This window comes from Sinohyriopsis cumingii, chromosome 4, assembly GCF_028554795.1.
Source record: "Sinohyriopsis cumingii isolate HCF-2022 chromosome 4, ASM2855479v2, whole genome shotgun sequence".
Classification (NCBI taxonomy): domain Eukaryota; kingdom Metazoa; phylum Mollusca; class Bivalvia; order Unionida; family Unionidae; genus Sinohyriopsis; species Sinohyriopsis cumingii.
The window spans coordinates 92,284,497-92,305,345 of NC_142964.1; the positions used below are offsets into that span (position 1 = coordinate 92,284,497).

General features: G+C 35.4%; 1 protein-coding gene across 1 annotated transcript in view; it reads right to left on the reverse strand.

Moving 5' to 3' along the window:
* The window catches only part of LOC149801676 (collagen alpha-5(VI) chain-like), a 43,894-nt gene extending 23,329 nt beyond the window's left edge, over nucleotides 1-20,565 (reverse strand). The window contains exons 1-4 of the mRNA XM_089956825.1: nucleotides 20,366-20,565; nucleotides 19,489-19,549; nucleotides 18,187-18,744; nucleotides 17,145-17,729 (exon numbers count right to left, since the gene is read on the reverse strand). Of these exons, the coding sequence (XP_089812951.1) occupies nucleotides 17,145-17,729; nucleotides 18,187-18,744; nucleotides 19,489-19,549; nucleotides 20,366-20,398 (1,237 nt within the window). The 5' untranslated portion in view covers nucleotides 20,399-20,565. The remainder of the gene's footprint in view (nucleotides 1-17,144; nucleotides 17,730-18,186; nucleotides 18,745-19,488; nucleotides 19,550-20,365) is intronic.
* Nucleotides 20,566-20,849: the final 284 nt, after the last annotated feature.

A 20,849-nucleotide genomic window follows, 5' to 3' on the forward strand; every position in this document is an offset into this window, starting at 1 on the left:
TTACGATAATGTCCCTTTCGGGTAAACCAAAATTTAACTTTGTCTTCGTCTTCTCCTACCATGTCGTCGAAGATTACAAGATGTGTTTAACTACAGTTAGACTCGATCTTCGAGAGGAATTCCTCTCACAAACGAAGTGGATTATTTCCTTGACTTTCCTTCCGTAAAGTGTATGCATTTTCCCACTCTTTGCAACACTACACAGTACGTACTGGAAGACGATCGAATACTTTTGATTTGTGTTTAATCAAACGTAAGACAAACTTGGTTTTGCTTCAACCACTCCATCCATCAACGTGTTAATGACATAGCGAAGATACCATGCCTCCCAACTTTGACGATCAGACTTTTTGTCACTGACTTTGGAGAACGGAGGATGCAACTGTAACATTGGTGTTCAGAATTCTGAAATTACATCAACGAGACAAGACATTTTATATATACGTTTAATTCTTTTTCATGGTATAATTAATTAGAAAATACGGTTCATGACACAAGAAGCGTACATTTAAAAAAACACAATTTATGGTGTAACAAACTCATATTTCACTCTTCTTTGTTTCATGCTAAAACCTATGTGCATGTCATAACATACAGCTCATATACATCATATTGAAATGTCATCAAATACAAAGAGTGTTTTCTATCTTTCATATACCACACATTATCTTAGGTATAGTTATTCGCCTTTTGTTTGTAAGTGTTAAATCCTCGACCTTTCCAGTTACGTACTTCCTTCCGGTCGTAAATGTGCTGGTGTATCCAACATGCTATATAGACGTGTTGGTAAGCATGCGGATAAGTTACAGTACGATGAATGTTTTCTTCACTTGGGAGTGAAACGTGTGCAGTGTTGCTTGTAGCTTTTTCATCGGTCATATCAAACTGTTCACTCAATGTTGAACATTTTTAATTTGTCCAAAAGTTTAGAAGACATTAATTCTACAGGTGTACTAAACTTGAGCAATAAGAGGAGATTTCAAAATGTTGTAAGACCACGATAAACTAAAACGATTTTAACCTTTGGCTTGACGCTGTCGTTTTAATTCCTCTAACAATGTATCAAATATGACAGTAAGAAACACACCTGCTTTATTTGTTGGAACCTCAGACGTAAAGACTTTAAATTTCACTGTGTAAGTGTATGCCAATCTGATTAAAATAAATCTCTATGTGAAGATCTGTCATTGATCGCTTAGGTCTCATATTCTCGTAACATTTGATTTAGCCACTGGAAATGCAGCTTTCATTAATCTGAAAGTGAACCAAATCGTTCGCCACACATTGATGCTCTTTTCTGCTCAGGGTGACGTCACAAAAATACCCAACGAAGTAAAATAAATAGAGAGATACAAAATGGTCTTGTACTATGGCAGAATGAAGGTTGGTATATAGGATGCCAGGGATGTTTCCCTGGTTTGGTCTTAGAGGGCTCTCTAGTTCCAGTATTTTCTACACTTCCCAGCATATTTAAGACTTTTACAGAATCGTTGTATTCCTTCAGAATGCAAGTCAATTTTTGAATTCTTAATTTGATTTTTGTCAGGCATTACCACTGGTGGCAGCGATTTGGTCCTATATGTTTGTGGGCCGGAGCTCTAGCCGGGTTTTTCATAGGATGTTTAAACACTGGGTTTGATCGATGCAGGCCAAGAGGTACTGTCAAGCGTCAAGATATAGCTGCTAGTGAGAATCTGGTTGTCGTTTCAATGAAGATTGATTAGTTTCACTTAGTAGACGTTCTACAGTCCGAGATTTTCAAGCATTTCAGACTCACTGCAACCGTCTGAATCCCTTGATTTGCACCACACTTCTTCTATGGAGGTACCTTTGTTGGTATCACACAAATCTCTCTGAACCAAACTGATTATCAAAGTAAGCTTTTCTACTGTGTTTAGCTAAGTTTTCAAATAACTTGGGCCGTTAAGCCAGATCCCCCAAAAGGCGTTTGAAATAAATTGGCTAGATTCTGTATATGCTTATTCTGAACAGAACTCTATTCTGAGTCATTGTTTGAATTGCTCTTAATACTTTGAGACCAGATACCCCACTGTTGATGACTGGTGTGTTATTGCTTTACCACTCGCGTTGATTCAACAAGTTTTTTCTTTTATGTCAGAGATGCAAAGGGGAATATGCTCGAGTAAATTAGAATCCGGACTTCATTGACCTTTGCTACCTTCCCTCATTAGCCATGTCGCTAATACGATTTAACAATGCAACAGTCTTACATAGTTTCAACTGCGACCCTCGTCAGTCTGGAAAAATGTATAAACTTCATACGTCATTAGAGTAGCCCCTGTAGCTTGGCGTGACCAGCTGACTAGCAGACAGGGCCCTGAAACCGCTCGTCTAGACAAACTGGAGCCTGAGTTGGTGTCACAGGAGTGACAACGATCCGGCCTTCTATCTGCCCATCTAGCAGGATCATTCGGATTGCATCTAATCCTACCCAATGTAATTTTAAAATACCATTCTCCGCTTTTATCTACACAAGGTTTCCAGCAGTTAGAAGTAAATTTATAAAATCAATATTAGAACACGGTTCTAATTTGGAATCATCAGTAATGTTTTTTTCAATTTGTTTTACATTCCTTCATTTCTACAAAAAAACTATGCTTGATGTTTCCTCTACCGCATAGCTATATTTATAAGAATTCTGATTATTATCAAGATATGGTTTTAGATCGAGTTCCTATGTATTGGAAGTCGTATTTTATCATTTGTCTCATAAAAATGGATTCCAAAACAGAAAAGGAACTCATTCTAGACAAGGTATATGTGTTTCAGAGATGGTTACAGTAACAAAAATCATCCAATAAATCATATGCCAATTAATGTATTCTTATGGGTCATATGATGGTGTTATCACACAGATTCTTATTTCATTTAGTGCCAATTGTCTTTTGATTGAATAATTAATTACATAAAAAAGTCTTTAAAAAATAATTGGTTGTCAAATTTATTGTATGATGCTTAACTTTTCATGACATAATTATCCAGCATCCATTTTTATTTTGTTCATATTTTCATATTATTATTATTATTATTGGTAGTAATAGTAGTAGTATATCCTCATAAGAATTGACAAGACAGAGATGGAAACTGAATAAAACATTCTGATAAACATTTCAGCCTCTCCGTGGATCAAATTTGACTGCAGATCGTATCCATAACATAACAGATCCGATACTAATAATTTGCGAAATTACTCAACGATGTTGCGGGAACCACAATATCAAAGGATAAAAACTTCGACAATTCCTACAAGTGTTAGCAAGCTCTTGTTAATGATGCTGGATAAAACGCTATTAGGAAACGGTAAAGATTCATTAGTTGCTTAACTTTTCTAAACCCCTTTATCGATATATTATGCATCTTCAGCATTTAAATCTGTGTTATAGGGTCTAGGTCGATTCGATCGTGGGATCCATGTGCAGACTGTACATTTAGTATGAGATGTAAATAATACTGGGAAAATTCCGATACATACCAATATTTCCCAGGCATCTGTGTGATTTAGGTGATCTAATGACATTTGTAATTTTACATTTACCTACTTCTCTGTCAAAATAATCTTAACACCCTCAGTATTTTTTCAATGATGTTCAATAGTTACTTTGCTTAATTTTCATTTCAGCTCTCTGATATGGAAAACACCGAGTAGAAATTTGACTGCTCTTTCAATTCTAAATTTATTTACCTTTTGTAGATGCCATCTTCCCGTGTTTGTTTTCTTAACTGTATCTCTCACTTTGACGGGACTAATGGTTATAGGGCATTTGGTCATAGAACGTATGGTCATAACCATATGGTCATATGGAGCTTTGGTCCACAGAACGCTTGGTCATAACGAATTTTGGTCATAAGGACCATTGGTCATAGTTCAATCGGTCATAGTATTCCAGATTGAAAAATTATATTGGGTTCTTATGACTGATTTTCTATAAGAGCTTTAGAAAGACGTATTGGCTTCTTTCTAATTCTAAGTCATTGTAATAAATACTTCTGTTTGAGTTAATTAAAACCACGTGTTGGCTTAATTTGACTGAGTTTTGTATTTATCACGGTAAACCTTTTATGATATTAGTTTCGTGAGATTGATTTTCTGCAAGATCTTTCAAAACATTTATTTACTTAGTTTTAGCTGCAAGTCACTTTAAAATAACTGGCTTGAGTTAATTAAAAACATGTATTGATTTCGTTTAACAGTGTTTCTGTCTTAATACGGTAATATAAAGAACATTAACTTTGCACAGATGTGTTTATTTTGAAAAAATGGAAGTACAAGGTATATTGGGACTTAAAGCGTGCGGGGAAAATATAATTTTTATTTAAAGGTTATGAGTACTGTAGACATAAAGAAAATTGACAGGGACATATTATTGGAGCTGTTATATGGCAGGAATATTTCAATGTAAAGATAATGTAGTTTCTGATGGTTTGAAGGTTATTGGACAAGATATCGAGGATCACAATCATGAAAGCACCATTGCAAAAGCGCTCGCTGAAAACGCCGTTTGTGAGATGAAGGAGAAGACGTCATAATCGCTTTCTGGACCGAGAGCAATACAAGGGTCTGTATCGGAAACGCTTGCTTCACACTTTCTTCCTTTAATCAGCAGAAGTTTTTAGAGGATGTTGATGGTAAGACAGCATTTCCGACATGCCCTACAGATTGTAATTTGAAATCCCGGCCGATTCGTCGAACTCGCACTTTATGACACAGGAAACTATGGTGATGGAATTATACTTATAGGATGTCGAGAACTGTTGGACGGTTTGGTTTAGAACTTCGATGTGATTGGCTGATGGGACCAGAGGCGTAGCTGGGGGGGGGGGGGGGGGGGGGGGGGCAGGGGGGTACATATGTCCCCGGGCGCCAAGGTACAGGGGCGCCAAAATGAGGCTTACAACGTTACATTATAATAAGTAAACAAGGGTAATATTCAAAAATGTGATTAAACGGGGAGGGGGCTGGGGCGCCAATTTTATAGTTCGTCCCCGGGCGCAAAATATCATAGCTACGCCTCTGGATGGTACGTTCAAGATTTTGCCTGGCCTCTCCTTCCAACTGTACAATATTCACTTTCAGTTTGTTACTATCGTCAACCCTGCTGCACTGTACTGCTTGCTACTGAAATAAACTCGCGAAACAAAACGGTTTACTGGAAGAGATTAAACAGTTAATTCCAGATGCTGCATCAATGACATCTTGACTGATTGTTGAAATAAGCGCAATGTCCGCATTAAAAAATGAATTTCAATGTGCTAGAGTAACAGGATATTACTCCCAGCTCCCACAACGTGTTCCCCGCAAAGTTAAAGAAAATGGAGTGAAAGTCGAGTATGAAACCTATGGTGAACTAGCTAGATATCTAGCAGCGCTCGTCCATGTTCCAGTTGACGACGATGCTAAGGCTTTTGATATTCTGGCAGATAACAGGCCTATTGTTGAACGCTTTGATGAACTACTAGCTATTTCGAGCACACGTATGTGCGGGATCAAAGTCAATATGTTAGAGGTAACCAATATGATCAGGCGCTGTTTCCTATCAACTTCTGAAATCATTGAGACTCTCCGGCAAAAGGGCTAGCAAGAAGAACGAATTTGGACGAAGGTTGTCATTATGGCATTTAAGTTTTCTTTCAGTGTAGTCACACAACTATATGGATATTTCGAGATGGGCTGAGAAATGACTGCATCAAGCACAAAACCGCTTTTCTGCTAGAGGGTTTCCGAAGTCGAACAAACTGCCTTCTGAGAGAGAGAGAGAGAGAGAGAGAGAGAGAGAGATAGAGAGAGAGAGAGAGAGAGAGAGAGAGAGAGAGAGATAGAGAGAGAGAGAGATTAGAGCCATCGCAACGTACAACCACAATATGTCATAACTCGCTAATTTGTGTTGCATCCTTGGGACAATTAATTTAAGCTCAAATTCTCGGTTAACACTATAATGCATAAAATTGATTATGATAGCTACATAAGTATCATAATAATTCTCCATTGTTATAGTTTATTGTTTCATGATTTTTATGCTTGATACATCTTACGGTGAATAAAGGTTACTTCTTCTATTAGGATTGTTAAATGCTTATTTAATGTTACATATGACTGGCATCTGTGACCAATCGTCCTTATGACCAAAAGTCCTTATGACCTTATGGCTATTACAACTGACCTATGACCGTTAATCCTAGAACCAGCACTCACCTTTTAATCATCATTTACATAGTAAGTTTAGTTGGCAAAAAGTGTAAGCACAAAATTATTCGCTAATGCTTACAACTCAACGTTTAACATCACTAAAATCTACAGCATTTATAAAAGAAGACATTGATACAAAAAATAATAGGAAAGGAAAAATAAAAAAAAATATTTAAGTAGCGAATACCAGACTATTTGTTTAATATTATTGGTCTTTTTATTTGATTTTTTGCCTAATTAATTTCTTTATTTATATAACTTGGGGGAAGACAGCAAAGATAAATGTGGTCAAGAAATTTGTCTTTAAGAGACCGATATAGTACTTTAGTTTAAGCTTTTACCGATTGACATGATGAGTCATTAAGGACTGAGTTATTATCCATGAAATTTGACATTAATGAGTGAGTTATTATCCATGAAATGTGACATTAATGAGTGAGTTATTATCCATGAAATTTGACATTAATGAGTAAGTTACTATTCAGGAAATTTACATTACTGACAATGCCCCTTCAGTTCCTGTTAAATTATAACAAAATCAGTTATTTCCCCTGTGTCGATTTTGATTTTATGTAGAGCAGGGACAGGCGTGTGCACAATAGTGAATACAAAATATATTATTGTAATTTTTATCAATTATTTCTAAAATACACCTATCTCATGGAAGATGGGCACACACTATTTGTGAGTAACGGTTGGTAGTAATGCTGTTGTTATTTTAATGTTAGCCAATTATATTCATCTCGTTGCAATCCTTGTTGTTTTTTTTTTACTATATTTAATTTGCTATGATATTATCTCATTTTTAGTCTTGTTATTCCAATTGTTGTAGTCTCTGCAAATACAGATAGCAAGGAATTCGAATTATTACAGTTCCAAAATAACGAACGATTTACGCTTCATTTTAATATGAATCAGCGAATTAAGAATACATGGAGTTGTAACATAAACGGGACTTGTACCTTTTAAAAGTCTTATCTGTACAGAGAAGGGCATTAGATACCGGTCAACTGACCACTCTGGTGGCCTACGTGGTTAGAGCGTCCGTCTAGAATGCTGGAGATAGTGGGTTCGAACCCAGGTCGAGTCGTACCAAAGACATAAAAATGATATTATCAGCTTCCTCGCTTGGCGCTCAGCATTAAGAGGTTAATGATAGGACTGGTCGGTCTGGTGTCAGGATAATGTGACTGGGTGAGACACAATGCTACATGTCTGCGGCATGATGTTCCAGTGCTAGACATTACAAACTATCCCACTGCAGACATCGTAGCGATATGACTGGAAAATTGTTAAAGCTGCGTTAAAAATCCAAATCACACATACATACAGGTTGACATGAAAGACTTGTCTGTTTCATTTTGTCGAATATACATTAACAGCATTAGGGCCAAGATGACTCACATTTGATATATTAGCGTGCACGTATGTAGCTGCACTGTCATGGGGAGTGGCTCGTGCCAGTAGCATGCACAGTCCATACATACCATTTTTGACGTATCATATTACATATTATTCAGTATTCTAATGGAAATGGAAACTCTAGTCGAGCTACACCTTCAATATCAGTTATAATTCTGTATATTGCAATTGCATTAGCAGATCTTGATACAATTAAGGAAATTATGTTCATCTAAATATAGATACAGATGTTAATGTATACAAAAGGATATAATGCAGAGAATTATAAAGGGACTCTCTCACGCGCCCCCCCCCCCACGTACACATACACAGCGCAGGTTAAGAATTAGGCGGATGTGACGAAACGCGTAATGACCTAATTCTTTAATATAGCCACGCGTGGGCAATATTTTAAACCTTACGGACAAACTCTGTAACATGGTTGCTAAGTTTCGGTATGTAGTATTAATTGAAGAATATAACTCCCGTGGCGGCTTGCCCTAAATTATTTTTATTGTTATTCCGCTTCAATGTATGCCTATGAGATTTTCACTAAAAGACTTTGTATTATATGTTAGCGTTCATGATGAAAATGGTACCTATCTGATGTCCAAAACTGACGCAATGCTGCTATGCTGAAAAAGTCTTAATCGCTGCTTCTTCCTGAAAACAAATAGTTGTAAGAACTTGATATTTTTATTGCGATAAATCTAGTTGATCCAAGGAGGTCATACTGGAAGTCTATTGTAACTTCTCTTTCTCAATAGCTGATTATATTGACATGAGGTTTACACTGAAATACTTCCTATGATATATGCATAGTTGTACATGGAAATGGCGTTGATCCTATGTCCAACATGATGTCAATCCTGGAAATCTTGTTATGGCCACTCCCTCTGAACGAATGGTCGAATGGATATGATGTTTTCATTAGAATTATTTCTGTGATGTCTAGTCAGTCTAGGATGAACATGGGGCAGATCTTACGTCCATCATGGCAGCTATCTTGAAACCATTGTTACCACTAGATCTCCTGGTTGGATTTACATAAAGAAATTGATATTTAGCAGCCATTGACATTGATTTCATGATTTCTATTATTGACAGAGACGTTTATTTGTAATGTAATGTGAGTATGATAACATAAAAAGGTATACATTATTATGTTTCCATTATTAATCCCCAGAATCCATTGAACTGTACCAGTTCAGTAACGTAGGAATCTTTAACAAATAACATTAATCATGGATTGGATCAAACTTTGTATGTGGGTATATGTTGACTGTATCTAAGATATGTTCTAGGGTCTTCTATCCTTGTCCGGATCGACGTCAAAGATCATGACAAAGATTTTATACGGCACTAATCTTGAAGGCATATAAGTAAATCAAACATATATTAAAATATATTTGTTACAAATTTGGATAGGTTATAGTTTCTCATAAATGTCTGGATTAACTACTCAACAATTTATAATACAATGTTTATTAATTCCTACACATTCTTGCTATATTAATTTATGGCCCAAAATACTGTAAATTTTCGTAAAATATTTCCTGATTGTGGAGTCCATTCTAATGAATATGCTTAAAAAGCCTTTACGTGGAGTAAATTTCAAAATTTTGAAAATAGCGCTCTTAAAGACTCTGCTGTCGGCATAAATATGCTTGTGGTCGATGATACTGGAACTCTGAGGAAATCACAAACCCTGGATGAGCGACCAAATACCCATGTTATGTATCTTTAATTTATATTGTGTGATTTTCTTTTGTCCTTGATTAAGGGTAGCAATTTTTCATATCCGACTTTTGTCATGCTTTTTAAGATATCTACTAACAGTTTAGTTCATTGAATGACTTTGCTTACGAGCTTAGAATGTTCTGAAAGCGAACTTGTTGACAATTTGATGGAATTTCCTATTACAAGTGGCTTGCATCTAGGGACTTCCAGAACAACCTATTGCATGGCAGGCTTATTGGGTATTTGTATATATGAACCATTTGGTCAACAAAAACAATCCCTATTTCATATCAGTCTTTGGGAATGCATGATCAGAGTTTGCAGTCATTATAAGATATACGTCATGAATCATTTATTTACTTAAATTATTGATTGGGATTCCAAAGTCCTCGTTGAATTTTTGAACTAAAACAATGCTTTGCGATTATTGAGAACTCATTCAAAGACATTCTGGATTACGTCATTAGACACTCAAGACTATTGAAATTCATCTAATTATTCTATACTTTGTACCTGTGATCGAACATTTAGGATTATCTGGGATCTAATTCACGATACTGGGTCTTTTGAATTTTCACTTTGAATTCTGTGGAAATAAATTGCTTGTTGAGCATTGTTTAGATTGTTGATTTCAGTTCCCTAGATTCGTAACACCCAACGCTCTTGAGGCACAGAGGCGGAACAGAGGCAATGGCGGCCAGACACGGGTGAAAATGACATTAAAAAAAATATCCAAGGCTCCATTTCAGTAACCAATAGTTGCAAGAAAAACTTGTTGTTGTCCCCGTTAGGCAATTTCGTGGCTTCGTTATTGCTTTCTCATCAATCAAGCTATGTTGATTTTTTATTCACCGGATGACCAAATGTTGGCCAAAAAATTGTTTTTATAATTATTATATCGTTTTAAGCAGCATAAATAGACAATTGAGGCTGAGGTTTTGTTTGTGCCAGTTTAGTTTCTTGCCAATTTATTGCCAGTTATACCAATTCATGGGGTCTCTTCATGGGGTATTTTTGTTTGTGCCAGTTATATCCATTCATGAGGTACCCTTCAGTGAAGTTTTCATTTTGCCGATTTCTGCCTTCATGGGGTACCCTTCAATGATGTCTATTTTTACTTTTGGATTTTCTATGTATTTCTGGCCATATTTCCAATGTATTTCTAGCTATATTTATTTCCAGCTATTTTTCGGCTCTTTACCTCTACTGTCTGATTTTACCATAAAGGGAGGGGGAATTCGTTTCCCCTTTATGGTCATATGGACACCCTCCCCTTGGTGAATTCCTAGATACGAAACGAAATACTGAAATTCAGAGGGATGTCTATAAATTTGCGCGCCCCACGGCTCCGCGGTCAAAAGGATGCGCACTGATTACCAATACTTTTTTGCACCCCCACCCTCAGGCGAACCCTAGGGATGCAAAATCTGTACCATCACCTGTTTCGACTAGTGGTGGGTGTGCGTAAATGTATTGGTAATAAATACTTTTTCCGGTTGTTTTCGCATGCTTGGAGCACGACCCCCTCCCCAATTTAATAACCTCAGTTAAACCAGCCAGCAATATGCCGAGTCTGGGGTTTTAACCTACGAAGTATACCAGTAATGGTTTGGGATTCCAACGACATTGCCACTGGATTACACAGCTTCGAGAGATATTTTTTAAAACCTAACATAAATACCTGCTGACGATAAATCAATAACATTTTAGATAATTTATAACAATCCAGTGATCTAGAATATTCAGCTGAAATAAAATATATAGTGTTATTTACAATAGATCAATAATATATCTAAATTCGTACTACTTATATTGCCGAGTGGGAGAATAATCAGTATATGTAGTCCACAGGTAGAGTTATTGATTTTTCTATGTTTCACATTGCCGGTCAGGCGAAACAGGTGTGGTTCGTTATAACTATCACCATACTCGAGACTGTTCCTGAACAACCTGCGACAAAATGGATGGTTTTCAAAGAGAATATATCAGTATATTATATTTGTGAACAGACAAATATACAAACATATCAAACAATGAACACATGCACGTATTCATATAGCACATCATAGATAATGTATTATGTAAATCACGCCTGTTCTCGTAGGTACCTATTTTGACTTGGGGGAGCCCATTAGTAATAGCGTACATATATTTTTAGCACAGTCAGACATGTGACTGGGGTATGACTAAATAGCTGGGAACCCCTCCTGCCTATTAATAGCGCAAATGTATATTTATCGGAGGCAAAAATGTGACGTGGCGATGCTTAATTGTGAATCAAATTGAGATTCCGGCAATTATGGCAATTCATTGTAGTTGGAAAAAAATACATTACGTTACATTGCAACACTACACGGTACGTAGTGGAAGACGATCAAATAATTTTGATCTGTGTTTAATCAAACGTAAAACAAGATTGTGTTGCCTCAACCACTCCATGCAGCTATCAACGTGTTAATGACATAGCGAAGATACCATGCCTCCCAACTTTGACGATCAGACTTTTTGTCACTGACTTTGGAGAACGGAGGATGCAACTGTAAAAATGGTGTTTAGAATTTGAAATTACATCAACGAGACAAGACATTTTATATATTTTATAAGTTTAATTTTTTTTCAAGTGTATTTAAGATATATATAAAACAATACGGTTCATGCCACAAAAAGCGCACATTCAAACAAAACCCAATTCATGGTATAACAAACTCATATTTCACTCTTCTTTGTTTCATACTAAAACCTATGTGCATAGTATTGAAATGTCATCAAATACAAAGAGTGTGTTTTCTATCTTTTATATACACTACATTATCTTAGGTATAGTTATTCTCCTGTTGTTTGTAAGTGTTAAATCATCGACCTTTCCAGTTACGTTCTTCCTTATAGTCGTAAATGTGCCGACGTATCCAACATGCTATATAGACTTGTAGGTAAACAAGAAGATTAGTTACAGTACGATGAATGTTTTCTTCTTTTGGAGGTGAAACGTGTGCAGTGTTGATAGTAACCTTTTCATCGGTCATATCAAACTGTTCACTCATTTATTGAACGTTTTGGAGTTTGTCTAAGAGTTTTGTAGACAATAATTCTACAGGTGTAGTAAACTCGAGCCACACATGAGATTTCAAAATGTTGTAAGACTACGATAGAATAAAACGATTTTAGCCTTTGGCTTGACGCTGTCGTTTTAACAAAAAACAGTTGCTTCATTTGTTGGAACCTCAGACGCAAAGTCTTTAAATTTCACTGTGTACGTGTATACCAATCTGATTAAATCAAATCTCCGATGTCCTATGTGAAGATCTGACATTGATCGCTTAGGTCTCATATTCTCGTAACATTTGATTTAGCCACTGGAAATGCAGATTTCATTAATCTGAAAGTGAATCAAATCGTTCGCACACATCTATAAATATTCCATCACCATCTGTTTTAAACGTTGACCAAACATGAACAGCACCATCGTTGTAAAACTCATTTTTTGCTGTTGTTATTATTTCGTGCAATTGTAGTTCAAGTGGTATTTGTTTTCTATCATTGTTCAGTCGGTCAAAATGAAAATGTTGACGGTTCAATCTTGGATAAACCTTAGAAACTAATCTTGTATTGCTTCTAGTGATCTTACGTATTTTTTATATGAGATTTAAATTTGTTTTCGATTTTGGTAATATGATTTTATTGCCAGTAAGATCTTGCTACTGTTGCTTTATCGATCTAGCCTCATCCCATCTACCCATATTGTATAATTACTTTTCTTTAATATATATATGTAATGGTATTTCTCTAATTATAATTTTATTGATAGTATAATGATCAACCAAACATATAACAGTTGCAGGTGGCTGACGATGGTGTCATCTACACCTTGTGGAAAAAATTGTCGCAGTGATTATTGCGCTATTCATTTACAGATTATTCGACGTGGAAGTACAGGACTTTACCATGTCTAAATTGTGGGGTGGTTATCAAGGGGAAAACACAATTATGTGTAGTTTGTGGATGACGACGTTGCAGAGCGCTATGGAGATATGTCGAGATAACAAATGCTGATGATTATATGAAAATAAAAGACACTAGAGATTATGTTGAGAGATACATTAAGGAAAGTCATATTAAGACAAAAGTATTGTATAATGGAACAAGCAAAGATTGAAGTTAGTGATGATGAGTTTGTGAATCACCCGATATCTACTAATTATAAACCGATCAGAGCTGGCTTTATAAGAAATGGTTGACTAAAACAAACTTGTTTGAAATAACACACATAAAGGGTATACTCAAATTGGTATAATAATTGCTAGTAATAAAAAAAAATGATCTTGCGTACAGATTTATTTACGAGTGCTTTAACGGCTTGATTGATGATGGTTTTGTTGCTGACAGTATCAACTCTAACAAAAAGACAACAATCTGGAAAATCTGCAGGTGATAACAAGTAGAGAAAATACAATATGTAGAAATGCTGATAAACATAAAAACGCTAAAGCATGTTAAATCAATCAGTATTGAAATAAACTAAATAACAGAATTTAATTCGATGTACTCTGCATGAAAATACTTTGATGTTCATATAGACTCGGTACACGAAATTACACAACGGGGACAACAAGCTTTTTCTTACAACTATTAGTTACTTCAATAGAGCCTTGTATATTTTTTGCGTCATTTTCACCCGTGTCTGGCTGCCATTTTCTATGTTCCACCTCTGTGCTGGCCTTCCATATAAAGATTACTTCAAAGCCGGAAGTAGATACAGTATCAACTGCTCCGATATAATTTGCATTATGTTATATTTAGATATAATAATTAACATCGTAATCCAAGTCATTGTCTACGAAAAGGCTGGCCATTATGCATGAAATTACACTTTCTCAGACGTGTCTTCATTTAAAATTCTTTGCTTTATTTTCTCTGTCCATATTCTTACATAAATCGGATAATCAATAATGAAATGTAACCGCCACCTTACACGCTTCTGTGTAACGATTTTGTGTCCGGAACTTAAGTGGAAATAAAAAGTCAAACGAAAATGTTATGTATATTTAATTTAATTGTTTGTTTGTTAGGCTTTTTTAAAATTCCATTCCATGTTATTGTAATGTAACATTGTATGCCCGACCTGACCTTGTCCAAAACTGAATTCATTTCTGCTTGACCTGATTTTTTAAAATTTTTAATATTTATTTCATTTATGTAAACAACTAATAATAGCTTCGTTATTTTTTATGATTGCATGTATATGAGCTTGTTATCAGGATTATTATTCAGGTAAACAAAGAAGGAGTAAATATGTTGATCAGGGTCAAGGTTTCGGAGATTCGTAAGTGAAGTTTGTAGGCTATTGTGTTGTAAATAAACAATGCTCATTGGATCATTCTAGAAGATTTTTTTTTTCCATTAGGTAATGGCTGTGTTTAGAAAATGCTAATTGTGACCTAAGGTCAAGCAGAGAACTATATATCTTATGACTGTGAGGATTTTACCAGTTGTTCTTTAACATCTAGCACTTTAACTTGCATTATGTTGTGACCAGTTGGGCTGAATTTTATTTTCTTCAAATTATTGAATTCAAGTGATTACTTTCTCTGGAAATACAAACGTGCTCTGATAAAATTCTTGGATAAAGACATTCACTGGAATTTATACTGAATTCAATCCTGGAATAATATTTATGTGATTCAACAAGAGGTTGTTGACACATCAGCACTTCGCAGGCCATACCAGACATGTCATCACCTTCAATTTTGAATCTCTTCGGGACTTGAATTGAATTTTATTGAGAACTTTTTATTACTGGGACTTGTGTCTTTAATTCTTTGATAATTTTTGGATTTGATTCGCAATACCGTAAGTTTTTTGTCCTCATTTTTCACTTTGTATTCTATGAAAATAGATTATTTGTTAAATTTTACAACGCTTGTTGTCTTCACTCATTTCTTTTCCTTATTTTAAGAGCATAGACTCGTAAAACAAATGAGAGAGAGAAAGAGAACATAACCATTGAGCTATGAGCCAACACATATTTGAAATAGAATTTATTGTAACCACTGAATGTAAAATATAAATATATTACACGGAATTTTACAAACACTGAACACAGTAAGTATTAATAAATATAATCATATACTAAAATATGATTCACATATCAATGATATCAAAATCCTAAATTATTTGTAAATCTTAATCTTTATAAATATAAAAACCTCACAGTACATAAACAAAACTACAGGTGATTAAATCTTACTGAACATAAAAAAGTTTAAGAACTGCCCCCCCCCCCTCCAAATTTCTTCCAGTCAACCTAATTTCTTTTTTATACAAATAAAACAACGGTTTCATAACCCAACTATCGGCCCACTTGCGAATTGTGTTACTTTTAAACCATTGAAATACTAGTATGCCCCTTCTTTCCATCGTTTACTATTTGATTGTCAATTTATTCAATCATGTGTGTGCATTTGTTTCTTTAGCTTCTTTAAAAGTCACGTGTCTTTGATTAATGTAATTTCGCCGTTGCATTTTAAATGCCAAGGCTATTGATAAAAAACTAACGTCAAATCACACAGCATAGAAAAATAACGGGAGGATAAGGAATGGCAAAAATTAATCAAATAAGAAAATAAATTAATTTTGATGACATGATACTCAAGTTTTCTTTCAAAAACAGTATATGATGTTGGAATGCATAACAACGAAGGGAGACAACCCATGTAACCCTGTTGCTGTCGTTGCATTGTGTAGCATTATTAAACGAATGCTTGATGCAAATTAATTTTCTTCTGATTTATAGAGTAAATACTTTTAATACAAAGGTTATATTTGGCAAGTAGTCGTAAAACTATTGCAAATGGCAGCATATTATCAAGACGAGATTACCGTGAACAAGAGAGTTCGGAAAACATATTAAAACCAAAACACTCAATACCTATATGAACACAATTATTGTCGATTTATCAATATAAATATAATATTTTTGATAATTATAGGAGATTGTCGCAAAAAACATAATGTTCTTATCACAGTTGTTGGTACCGGGAGAAACGAAGGAATCCAGCCGGTTCTTGGCGCGTGGACCATCCACATTAACAGGGTTGCACACGATACTATCTACAATGGTCAAGACACGTCATCGTATCAGAGTTGCAACCACTTGACCGTGGTAATAACTGTCCTTGTTACTTCAACCCTCACATTTAATGAAATCAGAATGCTATCACAACCTTTTCTGGCACAAACTGCAGTCCTTCTTAGCTCATAAGCCTGAAATGAAAGATATCCATGAGATTGTTTATACCTAAATACTTCATGAGATAAACGCGAGCTATTGGGCTAACAAAATTCTATCTTTCCGTTGACATTCACATTATTCACTGTTTATGTAAGTTCTTACTTCTCGAATGAAAACATCTCATTTGTTGTTTGAGGGTTAGCGTGTATATATATATATATATATATATATATATATATATATATATATATATATATATATATATATATATATATATATATGCACGTGGCTGCATGGGTCCTAATGTATGTAGTAGGTATGTAGACGATGTAGCGGTTGGTAAAGGTAAATAGGTTTCGTCTTATTTCCGTCTGAATTTTATTACGTCCTTTCGAAAGATAGTATGTCGTGACAGGATAGTGTGTCGGGCGTGGACAAACGTGAGACTAATTTACAAGTATAAATATACCCAAGGTTAAATCCCATGAAGTAGTGAACGTACAAAACGACTTCTGGACATCAGCCTTAGATTTAATTTTGAATATATACGTTTAATAAAGTGGTACCTACCATTACACAATTTGTTGATGAAATCCTCCTTGAGCATTGGTAGTTCATCATATGAGTTCACTCTTATAATGTGAGTATCAACTGGGTGGCTACATAGCATTTGGAGTTCTTCGTCTATTACGCTATCTCCAATCGCAAAAACAAATAGTTCAATATCATCTTTATGTGCTTTGTGGGCTTCAAGAAAAATTTCTTTAGCATTTTCACCTAGTTTGTTGTCTACAAAGATTACTGCCATATGCCTAGCCGTGTCTCTGCCACCGTTTTCTTCTTTGAAACTATGAGTTTTCATTTTTTTTATCATGTGACCGAGATTAGCGAACTCTATGTTCCTGAGTGCCTTTGCCAGCTCGCTCTTGTCCGTATAGTCCGCCAATCGGATATCGTTTTCAGCGCAATTGCGGGACTCCACTCCAATCCGAATATTACCCGAATCCATGTTAAAATCTGGCGTGAGGTCGCTCAAAAAGTTGTGTATCTTGGCTGTTTTCTCGGATCCCAATGCAGCTGAGTCCATCACGAACATTATGTCGGCTTGATTAGTAGCGCCACAGGCTGGTTGATCCATTTGTGGTCCCAATTCCACTAAAAATGGAAAGACTGTCCTTTTATCTTTCGGTGTATTATAATTTATGACTACCTAAAATATTATGTTAAATAAGTATATATACATGGTTATGTTATAGGTTAAGAACTTCTAGTTCTTGACACTTGGTCTGTACTTTTAAATGAGGCGTGATGTAGTGGTTATATGACTTAAAGAGAGATAATTTCTTCATAAATAGATTTTCTTCGCGTCATAAAACTACAAGATACAGTTGCAGCAATCATCTGCAACAATGGTTATTTATGTGCCAATATTATCAAAACTTAATGAACCACTTCAGTTTAGTGGCTTGATATACTTCATATTATTTACTACTGTTACTAACGATAACATGGCCCACTAAAGCATTTCTATTCGGCTTGGCCTGTTTTCATAACTGTAAATAATATATAGTCATGGTTTATATGTGATATCAGATTTTGTGAAATTACTCACCTTCGCAAACTTTGAATGACACTGTCTTTTTCATTGTGTCTAGGAGATCAAAGCTGGCCACTTGGAACACGTATTTCTCCGCGCTCGCAATGGCCCGTAGTTCTTGCTGATTGACTTTATCTCCGATTCCAACAGACAGGATCACGACCCCTTCATCCCTAAGTTTTTGGGCTTCATTGGCCGTCTCTTTCATGTTTATCGACTGTCCATCTGTCATAACTACTGCTATTTGGACGACACCCTGCCGGACGACCCTCTTGTCGAACCCTCTGGTTCGCATACCTTCGATGGCCAGATGGGTGTAGGTACCCCCTCCCTCCTGGCGGACCTGGTCAACAGCGGTTTGAAGATTCTCTTTTGTATCAAAGGTGTCCAGAGCAATGTGGGGATGGTACCGGTTGGAGAAGGTGGACAACCCTACTCTTGTCTTGTTGGGAGAAATCTCAAATGTGTCTATCACGTCTCGGACGAATTGAAGCTGTTTCATGAAATACACCGGCCATATGCTTGATGATGCATCCACGAGAAAGAACAATTCCGCTGGTTTTCCGCCACACACTGAAAAGTTAAGAGAATTCGGAATAAGATAATCACATTATTACGTTTGTGATATATGTTCAAATAGGATATTTAAGTAAGGTCGACAAATTATGCATTTTAATCTTTTCTGCAATATTATTTTAAGGAATACTGCACGACTTTCTGCAAGATGGCCAAGAGCGGGAATTGACCATCAGTTGAAGGAGGAATTTTAAAATTGGGCAGGTAGTACCTCCTCTCGCATGCTTTCGTATAAGAAAGGCATTTTACTCCAATAAGGAAAGTTTTACCATTTTACTTTTGGGTCATGATTAGTGTATGGTTTTGTCTTCAAAACACAAACAAAAGAAAACAAAAACACATAGGACTCATAGGACACGTATTCAATTGAGAGTTTAATCGAATTTTAAAGGACGAAACGACCTATCTAAAACAACCACAAAAAATGCTTCTTTTTCTTCTTTTAACTAAACAAGGAAATTATGCCCAAATTTTCGAAGCCTACACTTTTTAAACTTAGATTTGAGTTCCACAGAATGATAGGAAAATTCGAAAAGTCTCCATTTCTGTTATTGAATAAGAAAGGAAACTCGTTTGTTAGAAATAAAAAAAAAATAGGATTGTTCTTTTTTTGGTCTTATTTTATTACATAAAGCCATGCCGTTTAAACTCTGTCATAAAGTTAATTGTCTGGTACAGTCCTATGAATATTATAAACTCTTAGATCATAGATTTACACAGATAAAAATATTAAATCGTTACCCTCATCATCGATTGACTCTGTTGGTTTCTTGTATTTAGGTGCGGCTTGACAGCTGTAAATCTGTAAGAAAAAATATTTATTTCGTGTATATATTACTTAAACATGCCGTAATGTGTTTCTGCGCTCAGTATCCGGAGATCTGATCTCACAAGAAAGATTAGGCTATATTTACATTCGCCCATACTGAGGCAGACACCGAAGGCTACAAATTTATGTGCAGAAGGTTAAAGTTCAGGAATGTATGACGAGTTAGCTCAAACACAAAAGTGGCTTGTTGAAAATAGTCTAATATGATTTATTTATTTCTCTCCCTTAAAAGTCAGCCAGATTTTACAAATATTTTAGCCAGTGGTGGCAGAGATAATAAGATAATTTCATTGTAGTTATCCGGAACAGAACGTGTGCTTTAATTTAATTTTCATTTTGAAACAAAGAGATACATTTGTATTAAAACTGTGATTCAAAAATGAATTCAAATAAATAAATAAATAAATAAATAAATAAATAAATAAATAAATAAATAGCAAGACCACTAAAGGCCACAAGACCCTAAACATTACGTTGTCTTAGTACTCCAGATTTGCTCAAATATCATCTAATTCTCGGACTGTATATAGTTTGTTATAAAATTACAATTATAACATTTTTCTGAATAAAATCATGAGATGTCATTATATTTTATATGTATTACTCCCACAAAGATACCGTAAAATCTGATTTCTCCTAAATAATAAAGAATCATTAGTTTAGTTGTCTTTGCAAAGTTAAATATTGTGTTTTGTATTAGGTATTTGTTTGTCACTGTTATCTTTCATGTTATTTCAGCTTATTTTGACATATTTTGAGTAAATATTCTTGAGAATCATCCATACTTACAAGTACAGCGAGTAGCGACAGAATGATGTTCATCTTTTGATTTTCTCTGTGAAAGTGGAGTATCTCGAAAAAAAGGTTTTCCTTTTTCTCGGTAAAAATTAAATCCGTTTACTTTTCTTCCGTATTATCTTTATGAAACAAGTTCTTCTATTCTTTCTTCGATCTTGATCAATCAGATTCAGAGCAAGTCTGAAATCTCCTCTCACCTGACTGCTTTATATACCTGTCACTTTACAAAAGTTCAAGGTGGGGTTTGCATGATTCAGTTGACATTCCGAACATTCCCGAGCGCACAACGTTGAGTCGGAAACCTCCGACAGCTTCCTAATATGGCATTGCTACTATGTTTTTTTGTTTTAATGGTGAATTACATTCGTCGCGACAAGTGGTACGTGATAGTATGCGTAATTCAGGATTATGTGATAAATTTAGCTTCTTCTCCCAGTCAGGCAAAGCCTAGGCCAGAGACATTTCAGCTAGTGTG